At 31.5% G+C, this 22443-nt stretch overlaps 1 protein-coding gene across 9 annotated transcripts in view; it reads left to right on the forward strand.

The window, feature by feature from the left end:
- LOC117117602 (DISP complex protein LRCH3-like) overlaps window positions 1-21256 on the forward strand; it is a 55766-nt gene extending 34510 nt beyond the window's left edge. For 8 of the 9 annotated variants that reach the window (XM_033261948.1, XM_033261949.1, XM_033261955.1 and 5 more), the window contains 5 exons: window positions 1704-1816; window positions 3392-3472; window positions 12128-12265; window positions 14991-15068; window positions 17251-21256. In XM_033261948.1, the coding sequence (XP_033117839.1) occupies window positions 1704-1816; window positions 3392-3472; window positions 12128-12265; window positions 14991-15068; window positions 17251-17370 (530 nt within the window). In that variant the 3' untranslated portion in view covers window positions 17371-21256. The remainder of the gene's footprint in view (window positions 1-1703; window positions 1817-3391; window positions 3473-12127; window positions 12266-14990; window positions 15069-17250) is intronic. The other variant, XM_033261953.1, reaches the window with a different exon arrangement.
- The last annotated feature ends 1187 nt before the right edge of the window (window positions 21257-22443 follow it).

The following is a 22443-nucleotide window of genomic DNA, read 5'->3' on the forward strand; positions in this document are numbered from 1 at the left end:
CGTTCGTGTGTGTGTGTTTGTCCTTCCAGGCGCATGACTCAAAATTTACTGGACAGATTTACTTCAAATTTTCCCATATTGACAAAGTTACATGTAGCTCGGTCTTCCTCGAATCTTGTGCTGATTGGAAGTAAGATGCAAATGTTTATATGATATTTGCGATCGTTTGGATGGGCCGAGCCGACGCAAGCCGACTGACCGCGGGCTAGAGTAGGGAGACGTGTTGAATTCTGGCAGCGGTATGGCCAGCGTGCAAACTCGCCCAATTGGCAGGCTTGCCACTCGAGTTCTATGATGCTAGGCCTCGTTTGCCTATGGCCAAGCCAACTCGAGTGGATCGACCAGAGTAGGGGGTGTGTCAAATTTGGTCTAATAATAAAATACAAAAACAAATTAGTTTTCTATAGATGACAATTCTACATACATTTGCCACAAATTTATTGCTAATCAGAGGTAGAATGTGATTATTTTTTTATACTTAAAGGATTTTTCATTATATTGGGGAAAAGCTACAGTGTCATGCCATTATTTTTTTAGTACATAGATAAGGCGATACAGGGCAAGGGTTTGAAATCTCAGATTGTTTGGTGGTTTGATTTATATCCAGCAAGTAAAAATAGCAACTACTAGAGAGCAAGATAATATATCAATATGTCGTAATATGATTAATGTTTTATTTACTAAAGTCAGGAGCACATCATACCGTTGAAGCAGGTGCACTTCCGGTAAACTCATAGATAGTGGGCTGTCACTCGACTCAAGGTATTGCGTAAACCTACACGTTGTCCTAGTGACTGAAGCCTCTCAATTGTTGTTATTGATTTGTTCACATCTTTAACAAAGGCAAACCCCTGAATTAGAGTAAGCACCGCTTTCCATAGGGACCTCAATAAGATGAGATACAACCATGTTTAAATGAGACGCATAAATGATTCAAATTCAAGTATAAAAGTACATTAAAACCACAAAGAAGGCTAAAAAAATTTTTTAATTTCAGCACTTTATAATCAGTTATTTTATTACAAATAAATACTGGACCACAAAGGATGCCAAGTTAAAATTATATAAAACACATTTTCCAAAATACTTAACTTAAAATTTACTCATTCATGTTAATTAAGTCTCTAATGGCAAACAAAGAGGAATAACTACACCAAACCATTAAGAAAGGCCAAATTATAATGTATAAAATGGATTATTGAAAACATTAAATTTAATTAAACATTCATTTTCAGCTGGCATTTAAGCTCATTAACATTTTTGAATCCCTAGTAATAAGAGGTGCAGTACTTCAAGAATGTTTGGCTTACTTAGGTTTTAATGGAAGAATATTTCCTCTGGATCATGTTTATGCTGTCTCTTATGTTCTCAGGCATAAAGTCGTCAATGCACTTAAGCATAAGATTGCTTAAATTGAAATATGTTGCTCTCTGAAGAATTTGAAGTGTAATAATTTATTAGCAGTGGTTCATATAGCCCAGCTTTTGATTTGATTTTATTAAATCAATATGCTCTTTGAAATTCAAAACGGTAACAAATGAACATGAACTGATCGATTCACAAAAGAACATATCGTGTATAACCCAAAAAATGTAAAAAATACAATTATTTCTGTCAACTAACGTGAAATGAACTTCTATTTACTTTTACTATTGTTGATAACTATTATTTATTGAAGCTTGAATTTTGATTTCATTTTTCAGCATTAAGTAGTGGAAAGCCATCTAGTATGGACTCTGTTAACCCAAGGTATACATTGAAACGAGAAGCTCAAAAGATGCAGGAGGAGTTCGCCCAATTAGACATGCTAAGGAAGGTAAGTAAATAAACAATACCGTTGACTTCAGAACATAATAGTTGCTATATGTACTTAAATGTGAAGATATATATAAATTATATATATATATATCTTTGACGATTAAAGTAAACTAATATGGAGACAGTAAAAGTTTTTTTCAGAATTAAATTAGCTAGCTATGAGTGAACCCAAATTTGCAATATATAACATTCCGTTTATAAAAGGATAACATGAATGCTGTGGTTTAAAGAGATGGATAAATGTAATCCTCTCCTCCAAAAATTGTATGTGCACTTTATTACAATCCAGGCTTAAGTTATACATGGACACTACTCTACGATAATACACTAAAAAGTTGACTGCACTGTACTTGAAGCCTGATTGATTTACTGTCTATCATGAAGACTAAAAATCCAACCAGCAAACATTTCGCAATGCAAGCTTAATGATAGAGCAGAGAACATAAGAGAGTGCTACTGTAACATCTAAACTTGTAATAACAATGTGTGTACTTATTTAATTGTTTTACAGAAAATTAAAACTTCTGGGTGTACAGTATTTCTTTGGCTATTTATTTGAAACAAATGCACAACAAAATATTTCCAATTTGCACAATACCTCTATGATGTGGAGGCTATTTTTCCTCTCAAACTAACTAATATAATACTGCCCTCTGGAGGGTAAAATTAAACACCAGAAAGATTATGGTCATATAGCCCTCTCTCCTCCTTAGCTCATAGCCCATTCTACAAATGTTGCGATAATCCCCTCAATCCATCTTATCATGACAAAAATAAAATTGAAGTATATGAAAGAGGGCTCTCACACCTGTCTAAACATGCATATGTTACCTTTGGTATTTACCATATTTGGATATGATGTTCTACACAAACCTCATTATGTTCTTCAGCTTAGCTGTACATGATGAAATATTTTTTATGTTTATTGTGTAATTAAAGAACTGACATTGTATGACAATATTTACCAGAGGGATAACATCTGTCCTGTGTGGACCTGTTTTTTTTTTCTCTTGTTATTAATATTTCGTTTTTATTGTTATTGTATTGCCTTTGTTTTCTCTCATATTGATATACATATATATTTCATCATTGTTATTGTTATATGAAAATTATTATAAATACCATTGTTTATATATTGTTGTTATATAATCAAATTAATCTAATTTATTCTTATTAATTTTGTCATATATCATCATCACTGCCATTTAAACTTATCTTATTTTATTCATGGCGAAACAAGATAAAAACATTACAAATAAAAAAAAAATCGGCAATTCACAAACATCATTATCATTTTCATAATCACCATCATAATCTTCATCATCATCATCTGCTTTATGATTATCATCATAATATCTCATTGCCACCCCCACCCACCACCAATCTCACATCATTAAGCAATCACTATCATTATCATTTCATAACAAATTAGAACATTTTTCTTAACAATTATATCACATAATATCATCACTATCTTTATTTTCTTGTCAATGTAATCATAATTAATTTTTTTATGTATTTGAATATTATTTTATATATATATTTCCAAAAACACATGTTATGTACTTAATAGCCCTCGACACATAGATGCAATCTGAATAATAGTAACAACACCAGGTCTAAAAAGCCTGACCGACGAGAAGTGCTACGTGTGGTGAGTCCTATCACGCATGCACAGCTGTCTCTTATACACATCTAGATGTGTATAAGAGACAGATATATATGTATCTGGTCAAAATCAATAAGTTTGAAAAACAAACATGGGAAATAGTTTTGGTAAACTGTGGGTTCCATAATTTACAGCTAATAATATAATATTCTAGCTTATTTGGTTTAAACTTACTACAGTACGTATTCATTTAACTCCGGTATAAGCCTACCTATGCTATAAGCCATTCTGTGTATAAACCCGCCCACAAACTTCATGTGATTCAATGCTGCATTTACATATACACCCACTATTTAATTTCACAGTTTCAGTATGGAAATTTTACTTCGTGTGCTGTGGATAACAATTCTGAAATTAAAATGAATCAAGTATAGAATAATTTGCTCTGAAATTTAGCATAAAACTGGACTAGCTTAGGCTGTTTGAGATCTACAGTTGACTAGACCTATCAATAATTTTCATTGCAGGCCCAAGCCCAATATTATTTTGTTAATTCCTGAGTATAGGCCAATACTCAAACATGACCCAATTCCATATTTAAGAGGGTAAGGTTTTGCATAAGGAACTACAGTACACTTCATGGTGGAGATGTAGATAAATTTCTGAGCTTAACAATTATTGTGGAATAGACCACATAGGATTTGAACCCTATACCCTAAATCGAGAGGTTGAACCCTTAACAACCGCTCTACCATCTTTATCTTCAAGAAATTTTTACTGCAGAGTGTGTTCTTAATTAAATATAACCAACCCTTTAAAAAACTATCCAATAAAATTTCGCCTAGTAAATTAAAATTATACCAGTATATTTTCATAACCATGACTAGTTTTCTCTTTGTGTATTCCATAATTAAACATATTTTTAATTCTTCATATTAGCAACCTTAAAACCTTTCAATCAAATAAAGCAACCACTAATTTTAAATTTTACCAGTATATTTTATGATCATTAAAGGTTTCTGTGTTTTTTTTTTTTATAAAATCAAACTTATTTCTGATAATTGTATTGCAACCAGATGAATTTGCTTAACAGGGTTTTTTTTTTGTCCAATAAAACATTGTCTCATAAAATATCACCCAGTAATTGTAAATTATACCAGTATATTTTCATAACCATGAGTAGATTTCTCTCTGTTTTCCAAAATTAAACATGTTTTTAATTCTTTAGAAAAGCAACCATAAAAATTCTCCAATCAAATATGGCAACCAGTAATTTTAGATTATACCAGTATATTTTGTGATCATGAATAGGTTTCTGTGTTTTGTTTTTTTCTTTCAAATGAAGCATATTTCTGATAATTTTATTGAAACCAGATGAAGTTACTTAACAAGGTTTTTTTTTTTATAAGTATTACAATATTAAATAGATTGTGTTATCACCTAAGTTGATAATTATGAATAATTTTATGGGTATGGCAAATCCGCCAGCATCCTGATGCTTTGACTAATAAACCAGCATTAAAATGCCAAAAGCTTTAAGTGGATTGGAATATTTTATTTTTTGTGGAGATTCTTGGTATTGTGGTTATAGTATGTTTACCCACCGTGTCCAGCAAACTTACTGTGTGCGTTAATCTAGGCATACAATAACAGATTCTTATCTTAATCAGATTTTTTCTACCACACTATTAACTTGCATGGAGTGGAGTGGAGTTGAATGGCTTAGTGGTTAAGGTGCTTGCCTTCTAATCCCAGGGTCCTGGATTCAATTCTTGTGACAGCAGAACTTTTTCTGATGACTAAAAACAACTCCACTTCCAAAGCCTAATGAAAAAAAATCACTGATATATTATGATATCAACATGCCCATATATGGATTTGATATGATATTATCATGCCCATATGGATGTGTCTATGACGTTATGCCTATATATGGCCAATTCACACAAATTTTCTAGGATCTAATAGGATATGCTAGAAGGGTCACCCTCTATAAATATGGTTTTTCAAAAATAAAATTAAAAAAGATACTTATGATTTGCCCATATATGGATATTATATGACACAATCATTCCCTTATATTATTATTATAATAATGATAATAAAAATAATAATAATAAATAATAATATTAATCAATAATAATTAATAAATAATAATATTATTAAGAATATTATGTAGGCTTTTATATAGCATTCTATACATCTAAGCCTCAGAGCGCATTTCCACATTATTATTCCAGTCATTGGAACGATGCCTGTGGGGGAAATTCCATATGGATTTGATATGATATGCCCATATGGATGTGATATGACATCATCATGCCATATATGGCCAATTCACACAAATTTGTCACCAAGAGTGGTAGAGATTAATGGTGTATTCTTGCTTCACATATATCTCATCAAACAAACTGTATGTTTGTTCATGTCTGTCAGTAATCTGACAAATGTTTACATTATCAAAATCTCGTCAAACATTATTTAGTTAATCTGACATAATTTAGATAATGTATGTCTAGCTTAAAGTCCTTAAGCTCTATTAACAATGTCAATTTGTTTGCGAGTTGATTGGCCGAACAGTTTTATGCGGGGGAAGCCTACAGCTGTAATATTAGCACTTATTGGAGCTCAGGCTCAACCATTGTTCTAATGGTGGAACAAGTTCTTCTCGGGAAATTATTGGCTAATGTGCACTTTAAAGAACCCAGTAAGGGGATACCCTGGTGTACTGATCCAGACAGCCCATGTGGAGGATCAGAGTTGCTAGTACGGTTTACCAAATGGCATAGACACAAAGTGATCCTTTGGTACGTGGAAAGCCACTTGAACGAGCCATTAGTCACACATAATAATATTTTTGATTTTTCTAATGTATTTTTGATTTTTTTTTTGTTTTTTTTGTTTTTTTTAAAATAAAATTCATTATTTTTTTTATATTTAACATGCTGTCCACAGTCTCTTTGTTCTTTTATTATTCAGACTTCGTAATCAATATTGAAGAAATTAAATTTAAACTATAGTTATATTAAAGCTGCTTTTGAGTGACAGAAAATTATGCTTGCTCCCTCTATGTGTGACATCTCACATAGGTTAAGCTTTACAACAATGGTTGTTTTGTAGGTATTGCTTTATTTTTTATTGTATTCATGTGTTAGAAAATAGTCAGTGAGTAAATAAGTAATTCATTATGTAGATTAGCGATTAACATAGTTATATATGTGGTAATTAATTAATTTTTAACACCACAAACAATGCCAAAATAAAGAAATAGCCTCCCCTGGTTTGGTTTTACATTTGGCACTTTCTACAAATCCCAGAGCGGCTAATAAGATACGCACTGCTAAAGCACCTTTATGGTACTACAAGTGGAGAACTATACTATATGTACTGAGTGATAAACATGACCTTTACTCTTCAATCTCCTCTCATCAAGTATCTTGGCAAACACTGATTAACAATGCAAAACTTTTCATAGTGGCAATGTAAATATATTGACATTACAATATGAGAGTTATTGATATCAATAAAATGATGTATAAAGAAAGAATGGATGACTCGTCCAAAGTTCAAGTACCATATTTGGTGTTACACAGAAGATCAGACAACCCGAGTGAAGGACGTTTGGAATAGTTAATAAAGTTCTAATGTTAATATTGGATTTGACAGTGTAGTCAGTAGCAAATATCACTCTATATTTTATTGCATTCTCAATCATTCAACAGTGTGTTACAATTATAATAAAATGGCAATGATGCTCAATAAACTAATCTCTTTCTGAGGCATATTATTACTTATTAATTTTTTCTTTAAATTGCAAGCACATTCAGTACTTCCGTAGTAGTGGTAGAGTTACAAAACAAATCATCAAAATGGAAAGAAAACAATACACAAATAATAATAATAATAATAATAAGATAAAGTACAAATATCCATTGCAGTATTGCTCAAGGCGCTAACATATAAATAAATTACCGGTAATAGACAATTTTGGAATGGAATGAAAATAATGTTAATTCTTTAAAGTTGATTTTTGTTTCATTTGGAAGTTCTTTAACTTGGATGATAAATATGGAGGGGGACGCCCTTTCAAGATGTTACAAGTCATAAGAATTAATTTTTTATTCCACCTTACATTGAGTTTTCTCTAATTAAAGGAACTTAAAAATAGAATCAATAAAGAGGCAAGTTAGTTTAAAGTCAACTTTTTTTTAGTCATGAGATGTAAGACTGGGTCATAGATACTAAGTTTCAAGATTTGAGTCTATAATCCTGGGATTGGAAAGCAAGTTTCTTAACAACCAAATGGAAATTTTTTAAAGGTACAATTTAACTCCATTATGTTTAGTAGATTTTTATTATCTTTATTACATTGTAATGTTGTTTGATGTTTAATAAAATTGTAATTGTTTTATTATATTTGTATTAATAACACAATCAAACATTAAAATATCGTATGATAGTAACTTTGTTATGGCGTTACACCTCTACTGGGGGTAAATAATTGATAATGAATTTCAAAGAAAAACATTGGTGTCTCCATTGGGATTTGAACTCAAGACCTTCCAGTTGCCATTCGGATACTCTACCAAGCTATGAGGCCAAGTGTTACACATCAAATTGTGATTTTTTTTTATGAGTGCCCACAACCAATTTGCATTATATTGTAGTTAAATTTAGAAGATAATGTGTATCTTATCTTGAAATATCTTCTGAAGTGAATGTTTGGCTTAGATAGAGGTCAAATACTGTGAACTTGAGGTTGTACTATATCTGAATTAGGATAAAATATATCTTGTATTACAAAGTATTATATTAAAATGTATTTTCTGTCTAGAAACTGCTTGAGTAAGTAGATTTACAATGGAGACATGACTAAATTTTGTCTCAACATATTACCCTTATTAAAGAAAAAAGAAATTTTGATTTGATGAATAAAGAATGATTTACAACCAGAAAATATTGTTAGTATTAAGGCCACATAAAAGAGTTCCTTGTCCTTTTTTGAAACAGGAAAGCAGTCAACATTTTCAGAATGAGTCGTTAATCTGATAACTCTAAATCTGTTCTACACAAGACAAATTAGAGCAGTATGAAAATTACTAGTTTTAGTAAGAATTATTGTAAAGCTGAAAAAAAATAACAAAAATGAAAATAAAAGGGCTACAAAGTAAAGTGCACAAGGAAGAGAAATTACTCAACATTATGACTTGATTGATTTGGGCATTTGAAGAGTGGACTGTTTGGAGATCATTCCCTCCCCCACTCCACCATCTTAATTTCCCACTGGTTTGACTTGCGTTTATATCTAAGGTCGTTGACCATTCAACGTTCATAAATGTAAGACTGGGTCATAGATACTTAGGAGTTTGTAGTACCCACTGCCTTTTTAAGGGGTGGCTGGGTGACTGGTTATCCTAATTATTATTCTTAAACTGTAAGCTAAGTGCATTGCCAAATTTTCCATTGAATCACCAAAAATGCTTCATTCAGCTTAATTCCGTTCAATGCTTGCATGTTTTTTTCAACAAATTTCTCCATCATTTACTTAGGCTGTAGCCACCTTCTATGCGGCATGCTTTAAAAAATTCATGATTGATTAAAAAAAAAATCTTGCTCCTAGAAATCATCTACTAACAAGTAACTTGTTGTCAGTACAAAGATAGAAATACAATACAGAGTAATGTATTAGAATATGATTTTAATAAAGTTTAAATAAATGTACAGGAGATAAATTCATATAGATTATAATGATAGATAATTACAAGGTTTAACCGTGTAACACTCATGTAAACAATACAATTAAGTGACAATTCATACAGTGTGCAAATAGGAAGCTTATACATTACTATGTTTAATTGATTCTTAGGTTCATCAAAACAATACACTCAAATTATTTGCAGCAATGTCCCCCTTTTGTTACTAAGCAACACTACTCAAAGGGTTAATGTGGTTGAGTGAACAGTAAAGTGTCTATAGCATTTTCAAGTTAAATATTATAACATAATTTACACTGGCGTCTTTTCAGATGGATACCAGCGCACAACAAATTTTCAGTATTCTTATTAGATGCTCAGTAACAAAGCAGTGCTATGCAATGCTGTAAAATAGCACTACACATCTTCTATAAAAATACATGATTGTATTTGTCCTTCAAATTATACAGTTAAAATGTTTGCAAGCACACATTATAGAAATTATTGATTCTTTGGGTCCATCACAACAATAATGTGTAAATGATAATTAAGCAAATACCATGGAGGCGCAGTATGTAGGAATAGATAATATCATAGGCTATTCAAAGTAAAATCTAAATTTAGTTAAGGTCATACCATACCACTTAAGTACCAGAGCCGTTACTGTAGTTGGCTCTCTGAAACAAAGTACAAATAGGGTTCTTAGTAGCCCAAGATGTGGCCTATCATTGAAATTGTTATCATGAAGTGGCATACTGTAAGGTTGTTGATCCTTGCTTTACAATTTCTGGGTCCTAGGTTCAAATCCTGTCAAGTGTTTTTACCTCGTATGATGTGATGTCATCATGACCATATTTGGGCATGTCACATGTTTTGTAATACTGTAGTACTCTAATTTTGAATGTTTTTATGGTAGGTTTACTCTCATTTTATCGGTTGAGGCACGTGCAACTACGTGATGCAAGATAACGCGTCCTTGTCCATAATCACGCTACATCGAATACTCATGTATTTGGATTACTCTACTGTAAAATCAAATAACGATTAATAATTGTCTATGATTATGAATTTCATCAGGTGATGATAGGTCTTTTGTTTCTAATATGGTTTTTTTACTTAATTTCACTGTACCATCATCTCTTTAGAGATGGAAGCAGGCAATAACAAATTTTTATTTCTGTACCTTTATGTCTTCTGCATGAGGAGCTGTTCCTTGTCTGCAGAATTACCTTGCCGTACGGTTTTTCCTTCAAGTACATATTCTTCTCATACGTCAATAGCTTTTCATAATTCCTATTAGTACATATAATTCTTTCTTTTGATAACCTTGGAGTTTAAACGTGAGTTACAGGTATTATGGAGTATCATCTGATAGGTGTGTTTAGGATGAGGAGAATTTTGTAAGGATTTTTTGGGATGGGGGAGAGGGTGGGGTTTTAAGAGGCAGCATGCATGCATGATTCAATTTTAAGCATTTGAAATGATAATTAAACTATACCTAGACTAACAGTTACTATATCCCTTATTATTTCATAGCTATGATTTTGATTTTGTTATTGATACATGCCATGAAATCCTTCAAGAACTTATACCTTCAAGATTATCATGTTATAGTTACATCAATTTTTTTTGTGTAGTTTGGCTATCAAAAATGTTATTGATTATTGTATTGATGTATATCATATATTTTATTTGATATATTTGATAAGAAATTTTTAGTAAAATTTTGTTATTGTAGTCTGCTATATATATTTGTTTTTAAATCTTAGAATTATTATGTTTGTACTAGTTGCCTTGCCTATTTTTGTTTTTGTTTCACTTTGACGTTATGAGAATGGGTTAATTCTTTTCTTGTTTAAAATAACAAGGAAATTTAATAGGAGAAAATAGGGTTTCTGAATAAAAATCATTTCATTTGAAGTTATACTCGTGCTTAATGATTTTAATTACCATTTCGAGTAGAAGTAACACACATGCAACAGTATGTTACCATCTCATAATATGTTCAATCTTACTATTCATTGCATCCTTACATTTTTATTCCATATTCAACAGAAATTGCTTGAAATTATCTCATAATGCAATAGCATTGATAAAATCCCATAATTCAACTGAGGCTATTTTCATATTGTTGTGTTAGAAAGCAATATACATTTTACATCCCATAATAAATAGGACAGTTTCTTGTGAAATATAATGTAGATTTTAACTATATACACTTGTAATTTCTAATAATGTATTCATAATGAATTTTTAATTTCATTGAGTTTTGTCCAAACAATCAAATATTATTACATAACTGTGATATGCCTATATTTGGGTGTAATATGACATCATCATTCTCATATATGGTCACATCACAGAAATTTGTCACATAACATGTGATAGTGTGGATAGAGCTTTAGTGACATAATGTTGATGAGTTCCAAACACATTCAGTTTGTCACGGCATGGATCTTGTTTGTATTTCAAAGTAGTTAAACACACAAATCAAAAATTAATTTTGATGCATATCCAGATTAAAACTACGTTCACATCAAGCCTGGATCCGGTCTGGAGCCAGGACAAAAAATTGTGATTTTTTTTTAACGCTGCATTCACATCGCACACGGAACATGGTTATTCGGGTTAAGTGCGTATGCGTTCTAATGGTTCGAACCAACCAACCAAGCTTGTTGCTAATTGGTCCAAGGGGGAAAAAAAGTATGATTTCTGGATGCAAATGGCTCTCAGATCCATCGGTCCAGATCCGAAGTCCGGATTGGAAATTATATGAATTTGATGTGAACTGTCCTATTCTTTACCACTGAACCCATTTTTCACGATTTTTTGTCTGGGCACCGGACCGGATCGGGGCTTTGATGGGAACATAGCTTAATATTAAGAAATTCATGAAGATTAAGTCTGATTACATTAAGCCTATAATTCATCTCTTTAATCTCTTTAAATACATTACTAATCTTCCCATTATTACATTTAATAGTGTATTTGTCTTCTTTTTGAATAGAATCTTGAGGCAAGGCTGAAGCACCCTCTATCAGACGACCTGTCAGCAGCAATTAAAGATGGTTACGCATTATGTCATCTTGTCAACAGTGTAAGGACAAGGGCTGTTCCATCAATACATGTTCCACCCCCTTCTCCAGTGAGTATTCAAATTAATATTGATTTTTTTTTAGTACTGTATGTTTCATCCATCAATTATGCAATCTATTTTGGAATATTTTTTGTATTCATTGTTAGTTGTTAATGTTATCTGAATTTGTTGACATTCTTATTGGCAATATTAAATTTCTCCATTAAGTGCAGTTGTGACCTGTCCACAAATTATAATTTTAGAAATACTGGTAAGATAAGATTTACTTAAAGTTTAATTAAACCTTCATTTATCAATTTTATATTTGAATCATACATTGTAATGTTAACCTTCCAACTTGTGGCAATAATTAGGAAATTGTCATGACCTGTAGCAACAACAACATGCATTTTGTATTATGCATTACACTGTGGGCAAACTGATTAGTCAAGATTATGTATGGCTTCCTTATTGTTGTAAAGACAACCAAATGTTTTTAATGTTTTCTATCTGGTGGGTGTTGTGCTTGTGTTCTTGGCAGTACCCACAATACATTGTTACACAATGTTTTTATATTCATAGACAATATGTGATGAATGTTATAATTATGTGCTATACAAATGTACATTGGCCATATATCTTGAGTCAGTGCAAATAACATAAGCTGAGCTAAAGGCAAAGTTATTCAACCCATCAATCGGTGTACTGCTCTCAAACCAATCAAACATTTAGGTTTATTGGTACTGGATACTGGTTCACATATACGTGGCGAAGACAAGCCAAACTAGTCACTTGTCGCTAAAATCAATTTTTTAGTTATTATTATTAATACATGGTTAAAAAGTAAAATGAGAGCTATGAAATGGTAAAAGAATCATTTAAATCGGACATTTCCTTATGAAGTTTAAACATACCGCTGTTTAAAGAACAATATTTGAGAATTCAGCCTTCAAATTTTATTATTTTGGGCATTTCACAGGCAGAAACCATCTCCAAATTGTTAAAAATTGTTGTTTTAACATTGAAAATAGGCAAAATAGCAGCATAGTATGATGTATAGATATATAAAGGTTAGTTTAGTGCAAAAATAGATTTCAAAAATGTTGACATTCCAGCATGTATTGGTCATTAAACTAAAACACGATTTGTAACTAATGACTGGTTTGGCTTGTCTTTGCCACACATGGTGGCTATTGACTGTATGTACAGTTAGCGCTTATAAACACTACATGTTAATGCTCAAAAATCAAAAGAAATACTTGCAACAATTTTTTGTTTGTTGTTGACTGAGGTATTGAGTGTCCTTTTGCAGCAAAGGTCTTAATAGATTGCGTACTTGGTAATATTGGGCATAAAAAATACAAGCATCTAATTCAGTGTGACCTCCGTGAGAAATAAGAAGTATAGGTAATGGGTTTTAATGGCGTGACGATGCACATTTTGGTAAATAAAGCCTGGCTTGGCAATCAGATTTATATCCCCATTAATTAGTTATTGATGGATTAAAGTACATAGTCCATTTCTTTAACCTCTACTTCAAATTACCATTACAAATAACACCAAAATTAACTGCCAAACATACAGAATATACTTATTGTTTGGAATGGAAATGCGAGATGCACATATTTTAAGCCATAGTTCGGCTTTCAGCATATAGTAATTAAATACCTCCCGCAGAAAAGTACCACCGAAAGCACTGCACACCAATTTCACAGACAAGGTAGATAAGTGCTTTGACTTGGATAATTCTAGAAATTACAGATAGGCAAGTCCTGACTTAACCCATGGCAAGTTTTAAAATGATGTAGGAGTCCCATTTTAGAAGAAACCAATTCTGGGAGACCTGTTTAAACACATTTTATTTTTTGCTGTGCATGGTGATATTCATCGACACTAACGTCTCGGAGAAAAATGATTATACAGTAGTAAAACCATGCAAATATCAAGTATTTGCGAGAGATGGGTTATTTTCCGAGAGATTTTTTTTAGAGAAACTGAGACCCATCCCTGTCAATGATGTTGATATCACCTACTCTGTGGATGTGCTGATGGCTAACTATTTGATATATCCTGTATGTGAATGAATATATTAGTAGGCTCATTTAAATATTAAAATGGAAGGAGGAAGTTGAGTTGGGGGCACTATTGTACAAGGAATTGCTGAGGCTTTATATAAGAAAATCAACATCGATTGAATGTTATATCTCTCAGAATTTGTTCCACACTGATCATTTTATTTTTATCCATACTATTTCCAGAACAAACACTTCCCATTATCATATATTTAATGCTTTCGCCAGATGTTCTATGAACTACCTTATAATATTAAAACATTCGCTTGTTCTCTCCCTTTCACATTTCATTTTTTAACTTAAACACAACTTGCTGAATGTTGACACATAAAGTCTGTTACTGCCTCTTGATTGAATATGAATTTTATCTTTCTGTACTTCAATTGTATTTTGTTATCTTCTTTTAAATGTTAGCTTTTAAGGAGTTGAAGAATCACTAGATAGTTGTTTTAATTCAACTTTTTTATCATCCCGTCCACCCCTTAATACTGTAGTTCGTTTTTTTTGTGTGTGTCAATTCTTTGTTGTGTTCCAAAGACGAAATAAATGAAAGGAAATGAATATTGGAGGTACTGTTGTAAAGGTATCATTGAGGGCTGTATTGAAATAATGTGAGCTTTCCTTTGTACAAATTTAAAGTCCTACTACTAGATTCGCCTCAAACCTCAATAAAGCTTGCCATGCTCCCCTGTGACTGAATGTATTTATTTGAATCATTTCAGAGCAAATTATCAATGGCGAAATGTCGAAAGAATGTTGAAAACTTCATTGAAGCGTGTCGACGACTTGGAGTGACTCAGGTACTATAAATTTTTTTTTGCTTGTATTTATTAAATTATTTATCTTTTTATATTTCTTAGGCTAATTTTAATGAGGTAAGGCTATCAAATAAAAAAAAAATTTTTAATGTATATAGATTATGTGTGTGTGTGTGTGTAGAAAATTGGAATCCAATTCGCTTTTTTGTAAATGAATAGATGTTTTCTCATTACCTAAAGGGGTCATTCATAAGAGTACAAAACATACTCTTTTCTGTGACCCCCCTCCCTCCCGATGAAAAAATACACAATAAAATGTGTGGTTTTGAGATCATCATAATGTTTTTCATAAAAGAGTACTTATGCCTGCACTTTCACTCCCTCCTCTATTCTTTTCAAAATGTTTTAAATTATGGCTGGCCCTTTAACGAAGAAACAGGTACATTTCTGGAACTAAAATCCTTTATAATCAAACCAAAAGGATGCAAGTTGATAAAAAATAACACAACACATCTTAGAAATAACACAAAATAATTATTTGATTGAAGACATGTTTGGATTGACAACCACCCACAATCAATACAGAACAGAAAAAAAAAACAAAAAAAAAAAACCAAGCTCTTTTCTTCTGGAATATATATACCTGTTAATATACAATGTATAAAAATGAAGCACAGCAAATATTAACAGGCTAATAGGTTCACTGTGTTTTCAACAGTCTCTGTGATTTAGTACTACTAGTTGCAAACATCTTAATTGATTATGTTGAAATGTGTTTGTTAATAAGTGCATATGCTTTACTATACCCCAGATTTATCATGACTGTACTTATCATTTACACATTTCCATAATAGACTAAGTGTATTGTGCAATAAAATCTATTTTAGCTGTGTACATGCTCCATTCATAACTAGCATAATAGATTGACTGTATGATAGCTACCAGGTACACTATTCAAATATGAACTTTGCAACCCTAGCAGATTTCCATTATCTACCTAGTGTCTCTCACTTGTACAATCCTTCATGTAAGGTCAGTCTGCTTGCTAAGGACTCTGATTTTGCAATACCTATGTCCTTATGGTTTAGCTTATCTTTTTTTGAAATTCATAATTTATGTCCAAGGGCTCTACTTTAATATCTGTATTCTTGTGCCACTGAGATATTTCCTTTATGAAAAATATGATACTTGTACATAAAATGTGTCCTATGAAATTCATCACCTTAATCATCTTAATCATGATTATATCGTCATCATCATCAGTATTATTATCATCATTAACATCCCTATCAACATTATCACTCATCATAATCATTGCTATCATCATTATCACTGTCATAATTTTTATCATCATCATCACCACTATTATCAATGTCTGCACATTTTCACCATTTTAATATTTATTGTCATCTTTTTCATTCTATCATTATCACTGTTGTTATTATCACCACTATTACTAATTGGTCTTTTACTGTATTATTATTATTATTATTATTATTATTATTATTATTATTATTATTATTATTATTATTATTGTTACAGGTCTCCCTCCAATTAAAGACCACTTTTGGAACTGGAGGTTTCATGGTCTTTAGCAGCTTTGATTTGGAGGGTGCAGAAATGTGATCTTTCATTGGAGGGGTCTTTAATAGTGGGAGAGCTGTATTATCAAAGTGTTTTGTATTCAAAAAATGTTTCTTAAACATTTTGTTGGGAAATGCACTGAAGTTGTAATCTTATTCAGTGGGAGTGGGAATATAATTCATTTCACTCAGTCATTCAAATTTTATTTCAGACATCCATTGTCCATATCAAAAAACAAGGAGAAAGAATACTGTACAAAACAATATTAGTCATTTGTAAAAAAAAAAGAGATTGAATAACCAGAATCATCAATTTATAAAAGTTCATTCCACCTGTCAGACAATTTTGATTAGTATAGCACGTTTAGCCTATTACAAATAGTTGAAACAAGCATGTTATTACTGGAAGGCATACGATGCTTAAATCTAAACACAGACATACAAATATATTAATAGAATAATGGTATATTGTTGTTCACGAACATAGCACTAGCACTGCTCCAGTTATGAGATAACCTTAAGGGAATTTTTGTAGCACACTTACAAGCGTAGAAAATATTTTAGTTTGTTTTTAAACTGGAGTGAATAAAAAACATGTTGATAAGTAAGAATAACTAAAGCATATTTTATCTTTGACTTAGGATAAATTATGTTCAGCTGCCGACATCTTGGAAGAGAAGGGTATTTTACGAGTAGCCAATACTGTCCAATCTTTACTGATGCTATACCCTGGTTCGAACAAAGCCGTTTCTACTGTATGACCGTGCAGTCACCCAGTGGACCAGTCAATTTCACTTAACCTGATTGTAGGCAAGTCCAATTAAGCTGTAAAATATGCATGTCAAACCTAAAGATCTGGTCTATTAGAATTTCAGGCAAGCGTACAGAGAAGAGGATATATGAAAAAAAATGTTAATGGTGCAATAACGACGAACCCTACTACGCAACATAACCAGTTCATGAGTTTATATTTACAGACATGTTGCATAGTAATACCCACATAATAATGAAAACCAAGCAAACGTTTGTATGATAATTCAAGTCTGTTGTTATTTTGACTAAAACAAGGCTATGTTGATGGTGAAATGCTTTAGCACAGAAGCCTAGTGAAACATTGCCTAGCCATACAGATGAAACTGTTACAAGCCTGAAAGGCATTCACAAAGCCTATTTTCCCCAACAATGAACATATTACCATTACACTAATTGAGCTCAGAAAGAAGCCTCTAATAATTCCATTTAATTTGCATAACAAGGGACCATTATCTTTAGGCCAACACTCCGAATTGGTGTGTGTACAGCATTAATTCCAAAGGGTTATTAAAATCTCATGTGGAGGTCTTTGCCCGGGCTAATAATTTTGTGTATCATTGCATAGATGTTGCTAAGAGAGCCCATTTTAAAGGTGGAACCATAGAGGTGTTATAATATCTCTATGGTGGAACTGAGCTGCCTATATCTAAGAGCTGCGTTTTTATCCAATCATACCATTCCCTGTATACACAGCGATTGGGGATAAGGATAAAATATAAGTTTAGCAATATTGCTTTTAATTGGTGCTTTTAAAAAATTGCAGATGGTATCAAGAATAGGATAAGAATAAAAAAGAATTAAAATATCTAATATGTAAGTTCCTCTACTTGTAAAATAGGGCCAAAATTTTACTGTTTTGGAAAATATTTTTATATTTGAGATGTCACATTTGGCTCACGCTCTAAGTTCCTTCTGTCACTGCATCTGTATGTTTATTTATTTTGTATGTAAGATTGTCTTAATTATAATTAAAAATTTTCCCACCATTATTATAAATTACCTGAATAATGTTTTTAGATATATTTGTTGGTTTCCAAAATTACAAGTGTTTTGTTAAATAAAACTGAGTTCAACTTTGTTGGGTTCTACCGTACTTCATTCAGATTTAAAACTTTTACCTGATGATTATGATGATATTGTCTGCCAGCGAAAGCTGAAGTTAGACCCAAGAGAGATTGACGTCTTACTGTATTTTATTAAGCCATACTCTCTTGAATTTTAGTCATACTCAAATAGATAAAGTCTTACTCAATTGAATTTTTAGTCATGCCAGGTTAAATCATAGCAAAACTTATTTAAAGTTAGTCACTTCAGTAAATTTAATTAAGTCAAGTAATGTGAATTAAGTCATACTATGATATCAAGTTGCACTCAATTTTATTGAAGTTTTTGTCAGTGTCTGTTGAATCTTTGTCTTGTATCAACAATGCTTAATTGAAGTTATACTCAATTGGTAAAGTTAATTGTAAAGAATTACATGATTATTCCTCTATGTGAATAAGGCCTTATTAGTTATTCATGTAGTCAGGGTTAAATATTACGCTTTTCTTAGCAGTCATAGTAAGCATGAGCTGCACAGTGGCAAAGCCACTGGATGGTTAGGGGGTGGGGGGATTTTCCTTCATAAGTTGTCAAACACCACCCAAGTTTGTTGAACTGAAAAATATAAATTTGCTGATCCCGACCCAAGTTATTCTTTTGGCATTTCCTAATATTGTGGTCTAAAAGCACCGTATCATCCTAAACAAAGATATTATTCCCCTAACCCCCATCAGTAATTCTACTTGGGACCCTGCCCAGAGAACTTTAGGCATTGCATTTTTTAGCCTCTTCTGGAGCTGAATAAAATAAATCTAGGGTACATCGTATTAAGGTGTCATAATTTTCTTTCTTTCATAATTTTCAAGAGAGTATTTTTTTCCTTTTTGTATTGACCCACTAGCATATTTTTGTACTCTTGTGAAAATGTTTGAAAAAAAAATAGACAACCCTAAAGCAGAGCCTGTTGATTGGTTTTAAAAGTTACAAGTAGTCTGCAAATCTAGCTTTCCCATGATGCATTGTAAACTGCCTATGGGAGGCCAGTGGAACCAATGAGAAAAAAGAAGATATGAGAAATTGTTTAGATATTCAGTTCTTATGTGAAATCACATACTAATCTCTGTATAGTATCTATGGTGAAATCAAATGAATAGAATTTATATATTTATTTTTATTGTATGAAGATAATTTATAAATTAAGTTTTCAATGGATAAAAGGTAAAAACAATTTATTCTCTTGTAATTATGCCAAACATTGATAACATTTTTAACATTTGAAACTGCAAGTGCTTTCCTGGGAGATTTAATTGTATGGTTTATTGGTTATGAAATTTTATCAAATTTTGTTTTCTAAAGGTGACCTAAATAGAGCAGCAGATGATATTGTTATTAATGATTTTAAATATATTATGTACCATATTGCTGCGTTATTGCCATAATTTTTTTTTTTTTAACCTATTTATAATTTTAAAGATGGTAGAGGTTTTCTTTGCATATAGAAACTATTAACTCCACAGACAAAGGCAGATGATTTATCTTCTGTATCAGGACAATTTATATTTACCCAATGAGACGAATTGTCCAACCTGTGCTGAAGAATATTCAAGATTTGGGAGGAGTAATCTAGCATATGTGATGATTAGTCCAGCATATAGGACGAATTGCCCAGCATGTAGAATGAATCATTTCATATAGCTTAGTTTCAGTTAGATTAATAAAAGTATTCAAACTTGAAGAGCAGAACATACTGTAATATAAAGTCGTTTCTATTACACTGCATGAAATTTCATAAATCGTTCATTCCTAAAACGCGTCTAGTTACATTAAGTGGGAAATTAAAGTAGTGTTATACGTACTTAAAATGAGCTTCTATTATTTATTATATTGTTATTGTTACTGGGTATTGTTATTATATATTGATATCATATTTATCGTAATTATTACACTTATTGATATTATGAATATATGTTTATCATCTATATATTATTGTCATCTATATTATTTGTTTTAAATGTATTTAAAGATATTCTGTCTGTGTTAAACATTGTCCGTACTGTCAAATTTTCTTTGACAAAAAATGTATGCCCATATATAGTCATGATATGCCTATATATGGCCATGATTTGATGTCATTATGACCATATTTAAGCATGTCATGTTTTTTCAAATATAATTTGGTGGTCTGGACAGGGTTTTAGTTTAATAATCTTAAACAATAAAATATATTTGATTTTTCTTTGTATATTTAAGCAAGTTATTGAAAGTTATAATAACTATAATATATAATTTTTTGTCAATTATTAACAGACACAACAGCATAATAATGATATTCCTTAAATTGGCTGGTAGACAATTTAATGATCTATATAGTAAATAGACTTTAAAGCACTGATTTTGATCTATTTGTTAAAGGTGATAAAATATTTACACCTTAAATAAGCAATTTAGGTTTTTTTAAATTTAATTTTAATGTGTTTTCTTTATATTTCTACAGATAGTTTATCTTTATTAACTGCGATAATGATGACAATAATACATTTGTGATAAAAATAATGTTGATTAATAATTTTAAATTTATTTCCACAAGTGTTCCTTCAGATCTTAAGTGTTCCTTCAGATTCAAGAAGTTGTAAAGTATATACCTTTGACCTACACAGGAATTATTATGTGCCTTATAATTATATATATATATACAAAGTTTGGGATACGTTATAAGATTGTTAACAACATTGTTTAATCAGACTTTTGTTTGATACTATCAGTCTTTGGGGTAGTAAGTAATTATGTATTTCTTATCATTATTATTATGGTATTGTTGTTGTTGTTTATTATTATTATTTTGGAAAAACTTTTTTTTTCCCCACTCAGGAGCAATTACTCTTCTAGGTCATGTCGGCATTATGAGATTACAATAGTATAGATAAATTGAGAAAATTATTAAGAAAAAGGAATTATTTACAAAAAAAAATCGCTTCAGTAAACATGTAACAGGTCTTACAGACACGAATCTATTAGGCAAGGTACACACGGTCCCGGCAGATATCATCTGACATGATTCCATAAAAAACGCAATACGACAACACGCGTGCACGCAGCGGATCGCTTTTAATGAGGATCCCCTTAGATTGCTGTCTACAATCATTCGCAGAGACCGGTGATGGATTCATCGGTCGACAGTTGTACTACACAGTGTGTGCGCGCCTCTGAATTTAGTGTATCTTCTTGGCCTAATCCTAAAGCTTCGTCCACACTATCAAATTTACTTTGACAAAAACTGTTGTATGCCCATATATAGTCATGATGTACCTATATATGGTCATGATGTGCCCATATATAGTCATGATGTGCCTATATATGGTCATGATGTGCCCATATATAGTCATGATGTGCCTATATATGGTCATGATGTGCCCATGTATATAGTCATGATGTGCCTATATATGGTCATGATGTCCCCATATATAGTTATGATGTGCCTATATATAGTCATGATGTGCCTATATATAGTCATGATGTGCCCATATATAGTCATGATGTGCCCATATATAGTCATGATGTGCCTGTATATGGTCATGGCCACATTTAGGCATATCACATGTTGTTTACAAATAAAATTGATAGTCTGGACAAGGCTTGAAGATTCCAGTTATATAAAGTATTAGAAAGTGTAAATTTATTGCTATATTTGAGGAATTTTATAATTTTGTAAAGTTCCATTAAATGCAAGTAATGAAGTGCTTACTCACTTGCAAACTGTTCTTTAAAATCAGAATTTTCATTAATGTATTCTTTGTTCAGTGCATTGCTATCTCCTTTAATGGTTTAATTTTGTTAAACTCAAAGTGTTTACATTCCCTGAGTGTCAATATATATATATAAAAATAAATGATATAATCAATGATTATAATATTCTTGATTCAATGTTAATTATTCAATTTAAATTATATGGAAGAGCAACCCGCTAGTTAAGACAAGTCAGG

Source organism: Anneissia japonica, unplaced genomic scaffold, assembly GCF_011630105.1.
Source record: "Anneissia japonica isolate Jap-2015-1 unplaced genomic scaffold, ASM1163010v1 scaffold3334_len1275209_cov185, whole genome shotgun sequence".
Taxonomy (NCBI): domain Eukaryota; kingdom Metazoa; phylum Echinodermata; class Crinoidea; order Comatulida; family Comatulidae; genus Anneissia; species Anneissia japonica.